The sequence below is a fragment of the Hermetia illucens genome, chromosome 1, assembly GCF_905115235.1.
Source record: "Hermetia illucens chromosome 1, iHerIll2.2.curated.20191125, whole genome shotgun sequence".
Lineage (NCBI taxonomy): Eukaryota > Metazoa > Arthropoda > Insecta > Diptera > Stratiomyidae > Hermetia > Hermetia illucens.
In genome coordinates, this window is record NC_051849.1 from 59,236,935 (window position 1) to 59,254,409 (window position 17,475).

General features: G+C 40.1%; 1 protein-coding gene across 5 annotated transcripts in view; it reads right to left on the bottom strand.

The window, feature by feature from the left end:
• LOC119660090 overlaps positions 1-17,475 on the bottom strand; it is a 37,237-nt gene that overhangs the window by 12,197 nt on the left and 7,565 nt on the right. For all 5 annotated transcript variants that reach the window (XM_038068482.1, XM_038068469.1, XM_038068476.1 and 2 more), the window contains 2 exons: positions 11,660-16,287; positions 11,445-11,591 (listed from right to left, as the gene is read on the bottom strand). In XM_038068482.1, coding sequence (XP_037924410.1) covers positions 11,445-11,591; positions 11,660-16,287 — 4,775 coding nt within the window. The remainder of the gene's footprint in view (positions 1-11,444; positions 11,592-11,659; positions 16,288-17,475) is intronic.

Here is a 17,475-nt window from a genome sequence, read left to right on the forward strand (position 1 = left end):
TATCAAGAAGTAAATTCCAATATGCAGGCTCTAATTGGTTGTTTGAAAAGTATTCTGTGGTATGGACTTCTGCAACATTTGAAACTGGTACTGAGATGTGCTCTTGGTGGGAGCGAAACAAGCGCAATTACTCTGTTCATAACCCTTTCATGAACATGAATCACCACCAACAATTCAACTCTTTGAGTTTGGAAAAATCGAAAATCGACAATATATGGCATGAAATAGCCTTATGACGCATAATTATTAATGAAGCGAAACACCTCCGCTAAATTGAAACCACTATCAGTTATTTTTTAGCTAGAAGCAAACGATACCCTTGGCAAAAGCTGTTTATAAAGCATATTGCGAAATTGACCACCGAATCATCTGAATAAAGAGAATTCAGACTGAGAACGCATCGCACGAATTTGCCTTTTTTCCCCAGGCATCACTCTGAATAGGTTAAGTTACGAATATTGCATAACCGCTCAAAAGGGACCTGGCACATAAACACAGTTCTAAGCGATCGATGCAACTCCACATCGATAGCGGATATCTTCATTTTGGATGTGAGCAAAACGTGTCACGCCACTAGTCCAACGCAACATTTCCGTCTTCATTGCCGCAAGACGCCATTCATTGTCTTTTATAACCGACTAACACTAAGAACCATAAAGAACAGGAAGGAGGACATTGCAATTCCACAACGCAGTTCTCCATTGGATGATAGCATTGACCCGAGATATTTAAATCGCTCTGTTCTAGGTAGATGACTGCCGCTGGCAGTGATTGCGCCTGTTTCGGGGGGATCGATCGTCAAAAATTCAGTTTTATTCTGATTCAATCTGAGATCGTATTGCATGAGGCGATCATTCCATTTTTGGACAAGTTACTCGAGATCACTTTTGCTATTAGCCGCTAGAAAAACATCACCTGCATAAAGCAGTGTATAGGGCGCTAGACGTTAGATGTCAGCATTTTGAAGTGGGAGTTGCTCTTGATGGCCGCTTGATTTGAACAAAAGTACTGATAGAGAGCAGCGCGACCAGGAAGAAAGCAAGAAAATGCAAGTGCGCCACGTAATCCAGATTTTGCTAATTTGTGAAATAATTTCATGGAGAATTTCCAACCAATGGTGAACGTTTCGGAACAAAGGCTGGTGGTTCGAGGGTGCTAGGTTTAGTAAAGATTCCGGAAAAGTGCAATAATGTATCCGCAAAGTGCTAAGTCAAAGAAGAGCCTTTCTGCCTTTCCTAGGAATTTCTTATTTTGTGTTTTGAAGGGAATCAGATATTATTGGTAAGGATCTTGGGAACCCTCTCAGAACCTTAACAAATTATGTTGCGAGTCAGTCCTAAAGGAACAATTGTGTGAAATCGGTCTTGAAAATATCGTAACAGATATTGGGTGACAAGTTCGATTACATATTATGAACTGCGCGTCTGGTGTGTCATGCGAGACGAAGTCAGCATGAGGAGCAAATCAAGGAATGGTTTCCGAAAAATTGCACTATGACGGTTGACGGTGAACTATATCATACTTTCGCCTTAATTTTTGTTTTTTTTTTTTAATTTTTAGACTCTGCTTGAATTTCCTAACGAAAAAATAAAGAAACAAGTGTTCTAAGTGTCACTAGTAAAAGGTTTACTCAAACAGACCTCTGGGTGAGGAATTTCACATTCGTTTATGACCTTTTTTAAGGTTTTGTTTTATTATTTTTCTTATTTATTTTGCTTTGATTTACACACAATCTCGGCAGATGCCGGATTTTACCTAATACTAGCACTAAGTGTCAAGAATTTAAACTCGGACGATCCTACCTATTTAAATTATAATGGGTCCCTGGTGGTAGTGGCCGATGGTCGATCAATGGGAGAATCCGTCGAGAACTCCCCGCAACATCGAGCACGTAACCAGAATGGTACATTTCTGCATGGTTTAAACCAGACTGTGTGAGAGTCTCAGAACATCAAGGGAAACCGTGAGGGATTTTGGTGCAACACCTGTAGTTGACAATATTATGGGAACTACAACCACCCGCTCGAAACGCCAAATTTCTTTGATTTCCGGAGTCAATGGCTCATAGTTCACCTTCTCCACGTATTTCAATGTTGATATTATGGGGAATAGCAACATCAATAATATACGCGGAGCGACCCGTCTCGTCAACTAACAGCACGTCAGGTTTGTTGTGTGATATATGACGATCAGTTAGAACTTGCCGGTCCCAATACATGCTGCAAATATCGCCTGGGGCTCATATCGGTAAACCGGGCATGTTTCCATGATCAGCCAACGTTTGTATGCAAGGTTTTGATGAATCACCTTAGAAAAAGCATTATCTCTCTTCCTGTATTGCACCGGTGTCATTGCAGTGCAGCCAGAAATGAGATGGTCCAACGTCTCTAACGCCGAACCACACATTCTGCGCTGGTCGTTCTCCATCCACTCTTTCATTATGAACTTTTTATAAGCTCAGGTGGCGACCACGCCATCCTGAATGGCACACATAAATCGCTCCACCTCACAAAGAGCTCCCCAGCTCTCAGCCATCTGTTCGACAAATGGCTGTCAAAGATCATTGACGTGGTTACCGTGTATTGCCTGCGCCTTCCATTCATCGATTCCCTCTTGGTCTGACTTCATCCCTCTTAGAGGATTGAAAGATCGATCAATCAAGTTAAGTGGAGTCATTTATGATCATTTTTATTTACACTATTTGTTATTCATTTTCCGAATTTCCGGATTATTACTTGGATTATTTCATTTTTGATTTAGCTACTTTTTCAATTTTTTTACAGTTCTTATGTTTTGAATATACAAATTGTCATGAATACCAATTGAATCATTTGATTTGAGGACTTCCTTTCCCTCTGCTCCTCTCTAGTCCTGCAAAACTCCTTTTTTTTAGATGGGCATCCTCCATTTCAATGACCTGAGCATGCAAAGGCAGGAAAGGAACCTCGAAAGTTGTGTCTCACCATACATCTAGGACAAACATTGATGGAGGGTGTGGTCCGTCGTGGATCCTCCTTGTCAATTGCGGCAATCAGGTCCGGACGTAGTTTTACGGCTCCACGCACGAGATCGAGCCGTCATTTTATTTTCATTTCCAGGTTCAGCTCAGTGAATTTTTGTAAAATGACACATGGGGAACCGATTTGCCAAAGGACCCCCCCCCCTCTTCAACATTCCCGAGTCTGGCTGGCACAAAGGCGTGCAAGCAAGTGTCGACGGAGCACTTCGATAGAAATTCAATATTCACGGTCAATTTCGCCATCTTTTTAGATTTCTGGGATAGCTCTCCTCTCTTGGTCGTCGTCGACCACTTAGGATTGTGTTTTTACCATCGACAAATCCCATTTAGCCATTGCATTATATGAGAATGACACCGAACTTACTAGTAGTACAACATCATAAGATCACCTACCGCGTAACCTCTAAATTAAATTATTATTAATAATAATAATAATCGTTGGCGCAACAATCCATGTTGGATCAGGGCCTTGAAGTCTGTTAGAGCACTTCATTCAAGACCGTAACGGTACACTAGGAGGCAATGTGATCAGCATTGCGCTCGCCCGAGATTATTACCCTGATTTGGCTCAGGTACTCATTCACAGCTGAGTCGACTGGTATCCGACGTCAAATCACGATTCAAATTCCACTGCCACCAGTGAGATTTGAACCGCGACCTTCCGTACGATAGCCTTGCGCTCTAACCGCTCAGCTATCCGGACACCCAATTATTATTACTTTAAATAAATGGAATAAGAAATGTTGAATAGCTTTCTCTTTCCAAATTTCCGATATTTACAAACACACCATCTATGATAACGAAAACGTAAGTAATTTGATAATATAATAAATACGCAACTGTCTGTCCCCTTGCAAAGTAGAAATAATTCAGTGAATAGGTGGACCCAATACTGATTTATTGCCATTTAAATCACGAAACGATATCCGATTGGAATAAAGATCTAATTTTCCACTTAATAATATCTTTTACCTTCACCAATGGATAGCAATGAGCATCTTTTATAGAATAGAGCAGCACTTAAGACTATATCAACTCGAAAAAGCCAAGATAAAAAAAAATAAATTGGAAACAAAACATGCGATAACCAAGCATCCACTCTGTGACATGAATAATATAACATGCAAAGCTTACCCTTGATTGTCCTGGTCATCTTATAGTTCATATTCCCTTAATGCATTAAAGTTTAACTGAATAAGATCAGGATTCTTATGTTAGGATGTTAGTATCAATGAAAATTAGTCATTTAGTAGAGGTTTCATTAAAGTTTATCTTTTTCTGTTCCTGGAAGAAAAGATCCATTAGTCGAATGGAAGAGATGTAATAAGTTTAGTGTAAAAATGAAACAGAAACTTCGCAGATATTACATTAGAAAAATGCTTTTAGCAAAAACGAACAATGTATTCATGATAATTGCAAACAGGTATTACCTCTGATCACCAAAATGTTAAAAATTATCTAAGTATTTAATGAATTCAAGAAAAAACGCAACTTCTATAAATAGGCAAAAAATAACTACTACATGCAATAATAAAAAACATAGAAACGTGTAACGAAATTTTATTCATTGCTAAATATTTACAACGTTTTGATCGAAGTTTTACAAAAACAATTTGGATTGGATTGCATGAAATTTACATGTGAGTTTTTGCTAAAAGCACTTAATAAAATGAACACTAAAACATCTCACTATAATAAAACTTTGAGCAAAATATACAAAAGAAAAATTTTACATTAACACGGACAAAAGCTTTGATCGTTCTAATACAAAATTTTGATAAAAAAAACCATTCAATGCATGGTAAATATATTACAGGATGAAAACAAACGATTTTAATACCAAAATATTTAAATGTGGAGATGCGGATTATTTCTTTTCTGAATGTATCTCATGATTAGATTTACAACTAAATGCCAACTAGGCGCATTTACCAATAGGAAAATTATAACCTGAATTCTTGATATGAATTGAAGGACAATCTGGTTTGTCTATAGCAAACCTTGGCTCATTTTCCCTTAAAACGATCCACATTTGGTTTAAATTCTTTCGGCCTCGCGCTCACCCACATCTTGGTAAATTCACGGTGGAAAATTCGAGTGAAAAAAAAGTGTCTCAAAAGCGTTATAAAATCGAAACGCGAAAATCGACAGCTTTAGTCATTCGCCATGTTGTGTGACGTCACAACTCGAACCAAGAAACTCCAATAGACCGACAGTTGGCAGTTACTGGCAATTTTTAAACCATTATAATTAACAAATGAGCGTTGCCAATTGTTTTTTTAACAGATATGAGAATTGGGCAGGTGAAACTACTATTTCGGCGTAAAAAAACATATAGTCATTTTCTAACGCGGGAAGTCTATCATTGACGGGAGTCGAAAACGTCGTCATGAATTTCATCGCAAATTCGGAAAACTACGTTTAATAGATAGGTAAAAAACGAGACATGCCAGAACAGGGAACTTATTCGCGAGCCAGTTAAGGAATTTAAAAAAATTATCTGAGCTTGCTGTGGTTCTGACGAAAAAAAGGAAAGTGCTCGTACAGCAAGAGGAAGACTTGTCAAAGTGGATATTAACGGTTGTGGAGTCAGAATGGAAGCCTTAGCTTTTGGAACGAGACAAAAAAAAATCGTGTTTAAGAATATTATCTGGATTGTGATACGGCCACTGTTATGCACGGAAAAAACAGTTTTATGCTGTTGAAATGTATGAATGTTAGTGGGATCGGGAAAATGATCTTTTGTAAAGGTCAGATAAACAGTGAGAAGTATATAAATGTATTAGAAACTGGCTTGATGCCTCCAATAACGCACATTTATAGTAACACCGACTTGAATAGTGTTAAACTATAACAAGTTAACTCACCCTATTACAAATCAGCTACCGCAATGGATAGATCTAGCGGGAATAACATTGTTTTGTTAGATTGGCCGGCCCAATCCCCGGATGTGAACCCCATCGCACATATGGGGCAACCGAAAGCACAAAGTAAGGGAGCACGAATAGATCCACGGATCCACGAATAGAACACCGCAAGCACTCAATAATTTGCGAAGCTAATATAGGAGTATAATGTAAATGATAATCGAATCGATTAAATTTTTTTCATTTTTTACGCTAAACAAGAAAAAGACATAAAATATTGGCCAAGGCTGTATGTACAACAAAGATCAAATATTTGAGCGATACCATGACTGTTTGATTGTGGATGAAATCCGGCTCAATTCCACTAATCTGTATGGATGACGATGTACTACCAATCCGGAAAATGTATAGGAGAAAAATCTATCGTAGAAAATTAAGACGACAAACAGCCGCTGGGAATATCAAATTAGTGGACTTCGGTGTAAACACGGAATGTCTGAAGTTTCTTATTAAGGCAGGCCTAGACCGAATACCGCATATTACGCCGTTAATGATGATGAAATATACAGTCGTCGGATCAACAGATATTTGACCGGTAGTGACCATCGTAAATGCTCCAGCGATTTTTTACTAAGAAAATACGTCTGTGCATACCAGCAGGAAGATGATATATTTTTTCCAATAGAAAAAAATCAAAAACGCACTCGATTATCTCAATATAGAATGGCTGGAAGACCATAAATTTTGGGGTGAAATTTTCCAAAAACGCATTCAAAAATCATACAGAAGTCTTCCAAAACGAATGTATGAAATAGCGAAGGTTCAACTCGGTACTAGTGCAAAAATAAAGACAAAATTTCCATATCTTCGTTTTTTTTTTTCAATATTTCCTCTAAATTTCTCCTAAAACCTCAACCTCTGAGAAAAATATAATTATTTTTAAGTAGAACTCTGTATATATTAGTCTGCCTGCCCAATTTGAAAAGCATCCAGTAGTTTAATAAATAACGAGGAATGTTAAAAAAACTAGCACTTTTTTGCGCGAACTGTACCACGTTCGTAAATAAAAAACAACTTCCACAAAATAGGAAATGCAAAATTCCACTGGATCTACTATCAATTCAAATCCATTTTACATGTACAGTAGAAGCAGTCAAACCTAACACTCCAAAACCGAACAGAATTGGCGAATTTCGCGCTTTTCATGTAACAGTCTAGCAGTTCATAAAATTGGTTTTGCTTACAAATGTATTAATGTCTGTCTGGATTTGGTTTAACCAAACTAGGAAAAGTGGAACTATTTTAACAGACCTTTCAATCAAAGAGCAACCGATGATGTTTCCAAATCGACTAAGACTTGAAAAGCCACTCTCAGCTCCTGAAGGTTGGCTGGAAACGTGGAAAACAGGGCATGCAATCCTACAATTTCTGGAGAAAAGCGGCTCTACAACCTCAACGAAAGGGTCTTAATGACAAAATGCTCCCACGAAAAAGTTCTGCTTCTAAGCAGAAGCAGTGTGTGTGGATATAAGCAGTCCAAAAAGAAGTTGACCGTAGTTATGTGTAGGTAATGCAAGTGGGAGCCATAAATTTTCCCTTTTGATAAGTGAACCAAGGAAGCAAAGGACCTTTAAAAACTTGGGGCTTGCGGTCCTTTCCGGTTCATTATTGATTCGAAAATCTGCATAAGTGGACGCTGTGCTATTTACAAGCTAATTCGATGAAATGTTTATATCTGAGGTTTCTGTACATTTGAGAACGACTGTAAATCTGAGTCGTGTATAAACTGTACTCGCACTTTCTGTCCTTTTGAAGAGGACTGGGTGCTGTATACATAACCAAGTATAAACTAAAGTGCAGCGTTAAGACCGTGAATCCATTAGCAAAGCCGAGAAGAGGAATTTTCCAGAAAATTAAATGTACGATAGGATACTGAATACGGAAGGCCATGGAATGAGAATGTTCTGTCGGAAATTCGAAAATGAATTCGCAGCTTTCCAAAGAGAAGAAGTATCAAGCGAGCCTAAGCAATTAGGAAGCGTTGTACTATCATAAAACTCTAAACTAGGAACAGGATAAGGGCACTTCAATTAGAATCGGCAACAGGGGGTCTTAGAGATGATTTCCTCTAGCATCAGGTCAGGGAATCCTATTTATCGGAAAATTTAAAGACCAGAAGGATAGTCCGCCTGAAAATTCGCCACTCAGATCTACCTAGAACTCGAAGATTTCTGAGGAAGCTTCAAATGAAAAATTCAAATTCAAAAAAAAGCACGATCAAAAATTATATTTTGGGCTGACCTAACAAATTGTCCATTGTCCAATCAGGGAGGAGGGAAGCTCCGAGCTGTTGAACAAGAATAAATATAATAAAAATCGTTGGCGCAACAATCTAACGGTGCCCTATAGTGCAATGTAGGAGGCAATGTGGTCAGCAGATACTAATTCACAGCTGAGACGACTGGTATCCTACATGCAGTCACGATAACAAATCCCTGTGCCACCACTGAATTTTAAACCGCGACCTTCCGCTACGTAGCCCAGTGCTCTAACCACTCGAGCCATCCGAACAAGGATATACTTTGAGTTTATTGAAAAAAAGGCAGCACACTCCACCCAGAACAATAAAAAGGGGCTCCCATTTTACAACTGTACTAATCATGGGCTTGCGGCTTGTCCTTGCAAAATTAAGAAACAACTGAAACGCTACAAGCAAGCACAAGTTTTCCAACTCTTCTTTCTTCCAAAAATACTCAAAGAAAGAGTTTACGTAGATTTCTACGAAAACAATGTAGCCAGTCAAGTTGACATCTCCGCCGATTCTTTTAGCATCGAAAAATCCTAATGACGAGTGAACAAAGTCACGATCAAATCACTGTGAAGGAAAGAAAATACGCTTCTCATACTTCACAGTAGGAATGCTGGGATAGATTCACTTTGATCTATCTGGACCGATGGAAAAATATTTACATTTTACATTTACAAAGTAGACGAAAACATTCATAAAATTCAAGCAATTATCAAAAAATTAGAACGGAGAGAATCAAACCAATAATGGATGTTAAAACGTAAACAAAAGGCAGGAGAATATTCTGAAAGCAAACAAATCCCGATACCAACAATTCAAATGATCCTAGCGTGTGCAATTCCTACACTACCGAGAACGGGGAATCACTCAATCAGAGAAATTTCTCATCTGCAGGGAGTTTCAGCTTAGTAACGATCCAGATCCTCAAAAAAATAAAGGAAAATTCATCTGTGGCATTTTCAAAGCGGGCAAACTTTGGACGAAAAAGGAAGACCACCTTGGTCAGAACGGAAAATTGCTGCTGCAAACCGCAGAGATCCTTTGTGGGGGCTCAATAAGTTGGTCCATGATACTGGCGTGGAAATTTTGAAGTGAACTTTGCGATGGAGATTGGATGATGCCGGCTTTCACCCGATACGGCCGATAAAAAAAGCACGCTTAACTGAGAAAATGAAAAAAGCAAGATTTGCATTCGTTCAGGAATATTCAAAATTCGGCGTACGATTTCCTTAAATTTAAAAGCAGTAATTGTAATGTTTTTATATAATATTCAATATTATCCAATATTTATCAGACAGTGTTTTCTTTCGAATCGACGTTCCAATGCCTTGCGGAAGCCAGTAGGTTTGTCAGAAGACGTAGGGGAAAGAAGTCGAATTAGTCCTGCATTGACCGTTAGACATCCACCATCTGTAATGGCATGGAAAAATCCCTTTACTTCCATAGCCAGGAAACTCGTCGAAGCAGTCATAAACTAATGAAACTATAGAACTAATACTCAATTGAGGGTGAATTTTCATGGCGATTTGTAGTCGCTGACGCCACAAAATTAATAATTGGTATCTACTCCTTGTCGACAAGTTATTGCTCCTCCCCCTTAAGCCTTGCACCGAAAGATAATGACGAGTGGAGAAAAAAATTATTTGGTTGACCATTGATGTGATGAACGCGTTCCAACAAATACCCGGCGCTGAGGATAATGACTTTCCAACGATACATAGATGGAGTTTTGAAGATATTTTTCGTCACTTGAAGAACTTACTTGTCATGCTCAAATATTGTTCACGCGACTAAGAAAATTGGATGTAATGATTAAATCTTCAAAGTGCGTATTTGGGCAAGACAGTGTTAAAGTAAAATTTCTCGGTTACGAAGCTAATGGCAATGGTATCCAACCTCTCAATGCAAAAGTTAGATGCGATAAGAAACTTTCCGTGACCAGACACAATAAAGCGGCTTGGCAAGTTCCTAGGCATATCGAACATTTATATCTTAGGTTCTCAAGTTCTACTTAATAAGCAGAAAGGCGTTTAGGAAAGCTAAAGAGAGTCTAGCGCAGGCCGTATTATTTGCACATAAAAAGTCAAGCTATTTGCTAGCGATCATCAATCACTTTTCCGAGCTGAGCGCAAATACTGTGCATATGAGCGGGAACTGTTAGCCATATAAGCTATGTAGTACGAGTATTTTTGGCACATGCGAGAGGTAAGACCTTTTTTATTTTTACCGACCACAAACCGATTGCATATGCATTCAGGAAAAGGAACCAGCAGTGAACACCACCTCAATCCGTTTTGGATTTAATCGGATAAATCTCCAATGATATCGAACACATTCCTTGGAAAAAAATGTCGGTTTCGATGATGGAAGAAATTAAGGACCGGCTGGACCTCAAGGAAATGAAATCTGCACAAAAACAGACTCAGGAATTGCAGAGTTTGATAAGTGACAACTCAATATCCTTGCATCTCAAAGGTATAAAATTCTTGAGGCTGATATCTTTGATATGTGACGTCCCTACATTCCTGGGTAGTTTCGCCGCAAAATCTTTAATCGTCTATACAAGCTACGTAATCCAGGAGTTAACGCCACAATAAAAATCATAACACAGCGTTATGTGTGGTCGTCGATAAGGATAATAATAATAATAATAATCGTTGGCGCAACAATCCATGTTGGATCAGGGCCTTGAAGTGTGTTAGAGCAGCCAATCCAAGGGTTCAACCAGGTGTCATAGGCTCTTTGAACCGAAATTTTACAAACAGTATTGAAATTCGTTCAACTTGAAGGAAAGACAACCATCAACTACACCAGCAGTGTTATATATACAACAACTGCAACCACCAAGAGAATTACAAACCTCGGAACTTATTCAAACCTTGAGAGAACTCATAGGAGACACTCGTTTGATGTTTCATGGAGACTTTTGTTCTGAATCGTGAAAAGAAACTCCATCCAAAAGCACAGCCATAAATCCCAGGAGTGAAGAACAGCAAATTTTAGATATTTAATCATTGCAAATCTAACATGAAACCGATCGAAAATTCTGGTATTAAAATCAAAAGCATCTTTGAAAGCCACATTTCATCATGGCAACTAAATATTCAAAAAACAAATGAGTTGTACATAATCAATAAAAACGGCAAATTCCACATAAGCAAAAACATCCTTTAGCATGCTAGTAACCTACACTATTACCGTATCGATGATAAATCTCTTAAAACTTATAACGCCACTCCAATCCAATTACCTCTCCACAGCAAGGATCTTCGTATTCCCCGTCGCTCGTCTGCCGCCTGCTACCAAGTGGATCTCTACAGAAAGAGCTGTTACTGCTTTCCCCATTTCCAGTACTGCTATCATAATAGAAGAATTGAGCCACAGCCCTCGGCGAATCCTGCAAAAATCATTTCCATATAGTGAAAATCAAATCATTTTAATTAATCTCTCCAACGAGTAACTTACCAAATTGCTCCTTTTTTCATCGTCCGAACGATCCGAATATTGTGTAACATTTACATTTTTATGATGCAAATTTTCTAGGAAAATATCACTAGTTTGAGACAAATCTGACTTACTTAGAACTCGAGCTCTAGGGGGACTGTCTTTTTCGTGGCTATTATTGAAAGAAGTCGATGGAATTGGTTCTACGGTGGCTGGCGGCTGGGGAGTGGAAGAAGTTAACGGACGCTCTGTTTCTATGAATTGCTCAGAATTCGCTTGGAGAGTCGCTGTTGCAAATGATGTTGATGGAATGGCATCTGCAACTGTTGTGTATGATGTTGACGGAGTGGCATCTGTTGCAGAAAATGTTGGTTGGCTAACACCTGCAGTTGTGATAAATGATGTTGATGGAATGTTAGTCGCAGATGATGCTGGGTAAGTGACAGTAGCGCCAGACGCTGGCCAACCGTACTCTACTACAGGTGGATTACCCATGCTGATGTTTTGGGGAGGCGACGGAAGCATAGCTACATAATCCACCTCTTGTGGTCGAATGCTAGAATGAGGCGTCATTGGAACATTTTGACGTTCCGAAGTTATAGGATGATCATTAGTAGACCGTATATTTCGTTTCTTATTGTGAAGAGAATCTTCACTTTGTTGCTGATCCTGATAGTCAGATTTTCTTGATACTTGAGCGCGTTCTACAATATGTACTTCTGACTGATTAGGTCCCGAATTGACTTTCGGATCTTCGACAGATCTACGTCTTCTTGCAGGCACGCAGGGTGCAACATCTTCAGACTGATGGGTCGACTGAACAGTAGCAGGGGAATACTCTGGAAGATCTCGAAATTCTTCTTCCACAGATGGCATAACAGGTTGTGTTCGGACGATATTCGGATAAACGACAGGTGCTGTACGTTGAACCTCATTATCTTCTGGCAGAATGTCCCTTTGAATTTGTTCTTGATGAATATGACGAGTCGCGATAGAAGAAGGCTGAGGCTGATGAACGTCACGAGTTTGTGGCAAGGTGGGCTGAGTTTGATGCCATCCTTGAGGCTGCACTCTAATGGCTTCATTTTGATTCGCAGTAGAACCAACTGCTTGCAAATTATGCGGTGCATTCGTTGTCGAAGGTTGTTGCATTTGATGCCAACCATGAGGGCCTGCCATATGGCCCTGATTCTCTGCATGGTCGCTTCGATGAGGAAATGGCATCGGCTGCGCTTGATTCCCCGTTCCAGGAGCAAAATGGACTGTTGGTTGTTGGGGGCGATTATGACGGGTAGGTTGTCCTGGAATAGGTTGTGCTTGATGCCAACCCATAGGAGTACCATATTGATCACTCTGTATAGAATAAAAGCTTTGCGATCCTACACCCGAATACTCCTCAGGATTAACACTACCATAGACTTCTCGGAAATCATCCTGATCTGGTGATGATTGACCCTGCGGTGAGGACCTCGGTGTTATTCGTAGATTTTGCGATTGAAAATGCTGCGGATCAGATGGATTAATATGAATGGCTGATTGCGGACCATATGGGTGATTTCGTTCAGCTTGAATCAAGTCAGTCGAGTATGGCTCTTGAGCACTTCTTCTAGTTCTTATATGTCCTTGTTGAGTGGAATGTGTTGGATGGCCTACTTGGGGTGTTGTTCCTGAGGGACGGTCACTTTGATGAAAGCGTTCACTTGGAATATTGGCATATTCAACCTCTGAGGTGATACCCCTTTTTGCAGGCTTTTGTTGTTTGAAGTTATCATCATGATAATTTTCATCTGTTCCGTGCCTGTTAATCGGTGGCGCCCGATTTCCACTTTGTTGTGGTAAGCCCGATGGAGGCACACGTTTTAAATTACCACCTCCTGAAGAATCTGAATCAATTGGGCCTGGCGATGAACGCTGCCTACCAAAAAGAGTTGGTGCGACTTCTTCAAGTGGACCATGCGAGAAAAACTCATCTAAATGGGGCGAGAATAGACCTCGGGATGATGAAGTCGATGAGGATGATCGACGCGAATGCGATGGTGAATGATGTGGAGGCGTTGGAAGCCTAACAATCTGCGGGGCAGGAGCTTTGGACATGTCAACGGGAACTGGAGGGGGACTCTGTTTCGGACGATTGGCTGGTTTTACAATTTGAGTTGGCTGAGACCCTCTAGGCAGTTGCGTTGGCAAGCTTGACTGAGAAGACTCCGCATGCCCTCCATCTGAAGGTGCACTTCTTTCCTGAATGTTGCTTTGTGAATCTCTTGGTTGAGAAGTTTGCTTAAACGTCCCTGAACTCCCAGGTTTATCCTGACCATCAGAAGAGTGTCCAGACCGTTGTCCCTGTTCTTTATCAGACAGATCTCCCGGAGGCAAAGGTGCTGGACGATGAGGACTCAACGGCGTCTGTTTACCACCTTTCTTCACAACTTTAGCATAAACAATTTTATCCTTATCAGGGCCCTGGTGAGACGTTTCTTTAGAAGCAACATCTAACCTAGCTCTTCCATCATCATCCACCTCCCGTATTTCAGCATATACCGGTTCTGGATGCACATCAGCTCGCGCTGCTATCGTACAAGCTGCCACCGATTCGTCCGTCAATGTATTAGTTACCGTCTCAGCTGCCGTCGTTTCGCCCTCTAATTTCGCTCGTGCTTTTCCCAAAAGATCTTGCACAGCTACAGTAAAATCTTCACTCAAATCCGATGCATACGATTTGTAACTTTCGTCGTGCCCTACTTTCTCATTGCCAGTTTGAAGATTTTTAAGAAAATTCCTTGGAGAAAAGGGCTTTCTTTGTGAGCTCCTTTCTGGTCTAGGCGACTGTACTTTTCGGCTAAAATCAAAACCGTCATCTGAATGATGAGTTGGTTTCGCAACTTCAGATACATCTTCCCCAGCAATTGGCGTTATCGAACGCCTATTCAAAGTATCGTCCGAGGCATAATCAAAATTCAAACGCCTACTTTGCAATACCAACGTATCGTTGGTTTGTGTTGCAACCGTTTCCACCATTTTTGGAGGTTCCTTTGCCTCTTTATTGGAACTTTTTCGGTCGTCTTTCCCATCTTTCTTTTTCGAAAAACCAAGTGATTCGAGAAAGCTTTTCGTATGTTTCAAAGCTCTCTTTTGAAAGCTTTTACCAGCAGGCGTACTGGCAGGCTCCTTAGCTGTTGTAGATTCCTTCTCTGTTACAGAATCCTTGACTGTTGTTGCAACAGTCACACTTTCTGCAGCAGATATTGATTCCTTAGGCTTCACCGAAATGGGATTTACAATGGGGTTGCTTTCTACAGGAATAGGAGATGACAGTTTAGGGTAAAGAGCACTATCCTTGGGTTCGGAAGAGATCACTGTTAATTCTTCCTCTCCCGAAGGGCTCACCTCTCTCACAGTAGCCATTTTCGGTGTTTGATTCTGACGCTGCGGCTTCGAAGGCGGCTGCGGCAAATTCTTAACTTTTTCCCGAAGAATGTTTTTCGGAGTCATTTCATTTCTGGGAATATCCGGCTTCACCGGTGTGCTCTTCAATTCCATGTTCTCAGCGAAATTGTGCGAATTCTCATTTTCCGATGTTTTTTGTCCACTATCCACTGTGTCGATCTGAAGCCTTGGTGGAGGTTGCCAACCAACTTGTTGAGGTTCTGCCACGGGATGTTGAGACACAAATTTCTGATTTGCTGTTTCATTACTTAGCATATTGTAAACAGCTGGAGGCACCCAACCAACTTGCTCAGGGTTAGGTATTTCGCCGGCAGGGACAACATTTACCTCCGCAAATTCAATGTTTTTAGGATGAGTAGCAGATTCAATGTTAAGCTTATTCAATGAATCATTGACAATAACGGGTCCAGTCGGAACACTTGGAAGCATACGGAGCAGTTCATTAATGTCCGTGGTATCCGGTGACACTATTTCACTGTAAGGTGGGCAAGTAGGCATGAACTCCTGTCGAGAGCTCGGACCAGTTTCAAAGCTTTCCTCTGCTATATTCGAAGAAGCAACAGCAGGTCTAGAATATCCTCCTTCTGAAGTAGGAGGGCTTGTTCCAGCTCCATTTGAATCAACTTTCCCACTCAATTTGTCAAATGTTACTTTTGTCACTTTCGGCTTTTGATTCATAACACTATTCAAGGAATCATCTGAAACCTTTTTGGAATTATCCTTTCCATTGAATGAATCGTCTGTTTCTTGCGGCAAACGAAAACTGGCTGGCATCGTTGGTTGGTCTCCTATCGACATTGCGCTGATATCTGAAGAGCTGCAATCAGGTGAACTTGAGAAATTTCTTGGCGGCTTTCGAGGCGGACCAATAATTGGCCTATAAGACACATCTGGCCCAACACGTTTCATAAGTAAACGACCGCCTTTTAACTTATTTGACCTTGGTCTGGCTTTAATGAGATCAGTCCGTATACCATCGTCTTCTGATTGACTTGGGACGTTCGTTGCACGTGATTGCATTTCTTTATTTTTTAGAGCAGTTGTGTTTGTACTGGCATCTTTCCCCTCCGTTTTGTTAGATAATTTCTCTGGAACTTGCCCTCCATTGCCGTCGATAAGATTTTCGACATTGATTATCTTTTCACTAGTACTAGTTTCTGCATTTCTGCTTCCATCGCCGGACCTGCCAGCACTTTTACTACGAACTGAAAAACATGATAACACTTAGTATTGAAATTATGATGACTGCCTCAAGTAATTTTTCAAAGAAGAGCAATACGTGCTATTCATTCGAATATGATCCATTTCAGAACAAAGTGATCGAATAGAAACTAACTCCGATGTTAACTCCTATTACGAGCGTTATTGATAAATCAGGATCACTCACAAATAACCGATCTAATACACGCTGCACTAAGCAAGCAATGTAAAGGACTACTTCTGGTTTAATTAACAAATTCTTAGCCCGAATGGATGTAAAATAAACAACCAATACTACGTACGACTCGAACTGAATTCTGCTAAAAATGAATTTTAAGAAAGACTCCATCCATTCATTCCAGTTGTGAATTAAATAAATTCATTGAACAATTTTTTCTATGGGTCCAAAACAATTTGGCTAAATTGGTAACCTACAAATTCGAACTCTATTGATAAAACGAAATTTATTGGTATTAGCAATATTTCGCCGCCTAAAAACTAAACAAATAAATTGTGTGCCAATGTTTGGTATCAGACTAAACAGAAGCAATCAATGAACAAAATAAAGTTGCGTAAAAATGAATTGCTTTTCGTTTTGATTTGATGACTGTGTATTGTGGAATGAAACTGATAAAGCAGCATAAAAGTAACATAGCCAAAGTGCTCAACTGTATAGGTCGAAATTCAGGAAGCAATTTCAGTTATGGCTGACCAATATTATTAACGTACAAACTGCCTTCATCCAGATCGAGCAGGCGGCGCGAGATCTTGGGCTGCACATCAATGAAGGCAAGACAAAATATATGGTGGCAATGTCAGCACCGAAGACGAATCAACCAACAACATCAAACCGCACTGGTCAAACACAAACACGAACAAGAATAACGATAGGAGAATACAACTTTGAGACCGTTGACAATTTCTCCTATCTAGGGTCGAAAATCACAACCGATAACAACTACGATGATGAAATCCGCGCACGGTTGTTGTCAGTCAATAGAGCCTATTTCAGCTTACAAAGACTGTTCCGCTCAAACGTCTCACCATAGGGTCAAAGCTCTTACTGTACAAGACTATGATCTTGCCAGTCCTCATGTATTCCTCGGAAACTTGGGTTCTTAGCAAGAAAAATTGCGAACTCTTGGCCGCGTTCGAGAGAAGAATCCTCCGAAGAATTTTTGGCCCCCTACATG